This window comes from Morone saxatilis, unplaced genomic scaffold (genome assembly GCF_004916995.1).
Source record: "Morone saxatilis isolate NCDOM2014 unplaced genomic scaffold, NCSU_SB_2.0 Contig14, whole genome shotgun sequence".
NCBI lineage: Eukaryota > Metazoa > Chordata > Actinopteri > Moronidae > Morone > Morone saxatilis.
In genome coordinates this window covers 7,735,758-7,737,854 of record NW_023339696.1, presented here as the reverse complement: position 1 = coordinate 7,737,854, position 2,097 = coordinate 7,735,758, and the positions used below count along the sequence as shown (strand labels likewise).

The following is a 2,097-nucleotide window of genomic DNA, read 5'->3' as shown; positions in this document are numbered from 1 at the left end:
TGAACAACATTTGCATATTCAGAGATTCTGTAATGTTTAATTAAGTCTTTTAAAGGACTTTAATGTGGAAATTATACTTTATTTTTGCAGAGAAAACACATTAGACATCATTGTTCCAAGCAGACTATGAATGTATATATGTCTTTATACATGTCTGGAAGGGGAAGCAACAACATGGATTATTACAAAGAAAACTGCTCTGACCTGACGCTAGTTTAAATCTGATTAAAAAAAACCATTCAAATGCAGAATAACAGTACAATGATACTTTTCCCTGTCAGAAAAAAATGTGCTTTTCACTTAGGGTTGAGCCAGAGAGCTCGTCAGGATTGAGTGTTTGGCTCAGGGACACTTCAACAGGTCTAACATCTGCTGAACGTGAGTCCTGTGGCTGCAGTCCATACAGTCTGTAGCTCAGTACACCAACACGTGCAAATGAAGTTCTGATCCTAGATCTCCTAATCTCAGAGACTTCCTTTGCATAGCCATGAATAATGTGTGGGTTGTAAAGGAGGTGGAGGACTAAATTACATTACTCTCACTCTCATCACTCACTTTGTCTTCACAGCAGAGCAGCGTCATGTTGGAAAGAGCACCAACACCCATTCACAGGGAGAGAAATGAGGTATGAACTACTTCTGCTTTGACCTTTCTGTGTGTGTTTTGATCCATTAGAGACGTACAGTAAGTGTGCAGCTGATGATACGGCCCCCCAACGCTTTGTATCCTTGTATATATATATGTGTGTGTGTGTTTAAGTACAGGCTCATGCACATTGCACTGAGAAGATGCCAGAGTGATCTGTTTGGCCTCTTTGTTTATGGAGCCGGGCCTTTCCTGCCCTCTGATGTGCGTGCTCGGGCCATGAATGGAGCTTTGTGTGCGGACGACACACACAACCCATCCTCATGATTTGAATGCTGAGTCCATCTGATCAGTGTGTCCCAGAGAGAGAGAGGGAGAGTGAGGGAGAGAAAGAGCATTGTGATCAGTTGCTGGTAAACAGATTCTCTTGTAAGTCGATGTGGTTAAAGGGGATGGTGGTGGAAGTGAATGCAGCCTCCTCTCCCGTCTGCTCAACGCACTTCTCCTGAGGTTAGAGACCTTTCTTTACAGTCTGCATGAGCCCATCATCAGCAGAGGAGCAGAGACATAAAACTTCAGTTCAGCTCCCAGATTTCTGTCCATCTCAGGGGGCGTGGCCGGCCGCGCAACGTCACTGATGGTTATATAGGCTGCAGCTGTGGCGGCGGGCTCGCGCTGCTGAGACAGGCAGAGCACTGAGGACCGGTGGCGCGCGCTCACAGACTCCCACTCAGCCACACACACACTCCCCAAACAAAGAGAAGCACGCGAGGCAGCACAGAGCATCCCACCCTTTCAGCCGCGAGCTCACTTGCAGAACCGCCCCCCCCCATCCCTCTCACACACAGAACCGGTCCGGTCCGAGGCTCGAGCTCACAGAACCGACAATGACAACTAACGGCGCGTCTAACGGAACCAGCGACATGCTGCAGATCCAGTTCGGTCTGATCAACTGCGGGAACAAATACCTAACGGCGGAGACCTTCGGCTTCAAGATCAACGCCTCCGCCACGAGCATGAAGAAGAAGCAGATCTGGACTCTGGAGCAGAGCGGGGACGACTCCACCGGCAATGTGTTCTGCCTCAAGTCACATCTGGGCCGGTACATCGCCGCCGACAAGGACGGTAACGTTACCGGAGACAGTGAGACCCAGGGCCCGGAGTGCCGGTTCATCATCACCGCCCATGATGACGGCCGCTGGTCCCTGCAGTCGGAGCCGCACGGCCGCTACCTGGGCGGCACCGAGGACCGGATCATCTGCTTCGCCCAGACCGCCTCGGTGGCGGAGAAATGGAGCGTGCACATCGCCATGCACCCGCAGGTGAACATCTTCAGCATGACGCGCAAGCGGTACGCGCACCTGAGCGCCAAAGTGGACGAGATTGCCATCGACCGGGACGTCCCGTGGGGGGTGGACTCCATGATCACGCTGGTGTTCCGCGAGCAGCGCTACCACCTGCAGACCTCCGACAACCGGTTCCTGAGGAACGACGGCGCGCTGGTCGCCACCA

The 2,097-nt window shown here is 51.9% G+C and overlaps 1 protein-coding gene across 1 annotated transcript in view; it reads left to right on the top strand.

Moving 5' to 3' along the window:
* Nucleotides 1-1,203: 1,203 nt before the first annotated feature.
* Nucleotides 1,204-2,097, top strand: part of fscn1a (fascin actin-bundling protein 1a) — a gene marked incomplete in the record, with an annotated part of 14,968 nt that continues 14,074 nt past the window's right edge. Inside the window, 1 exon segment of the mRNA XM_035655144.1 lies at nt 1,204-2,097. Coding sequence (XP_035511037.1) covers nt 1,473-2,097 — 625 coding nt within the window.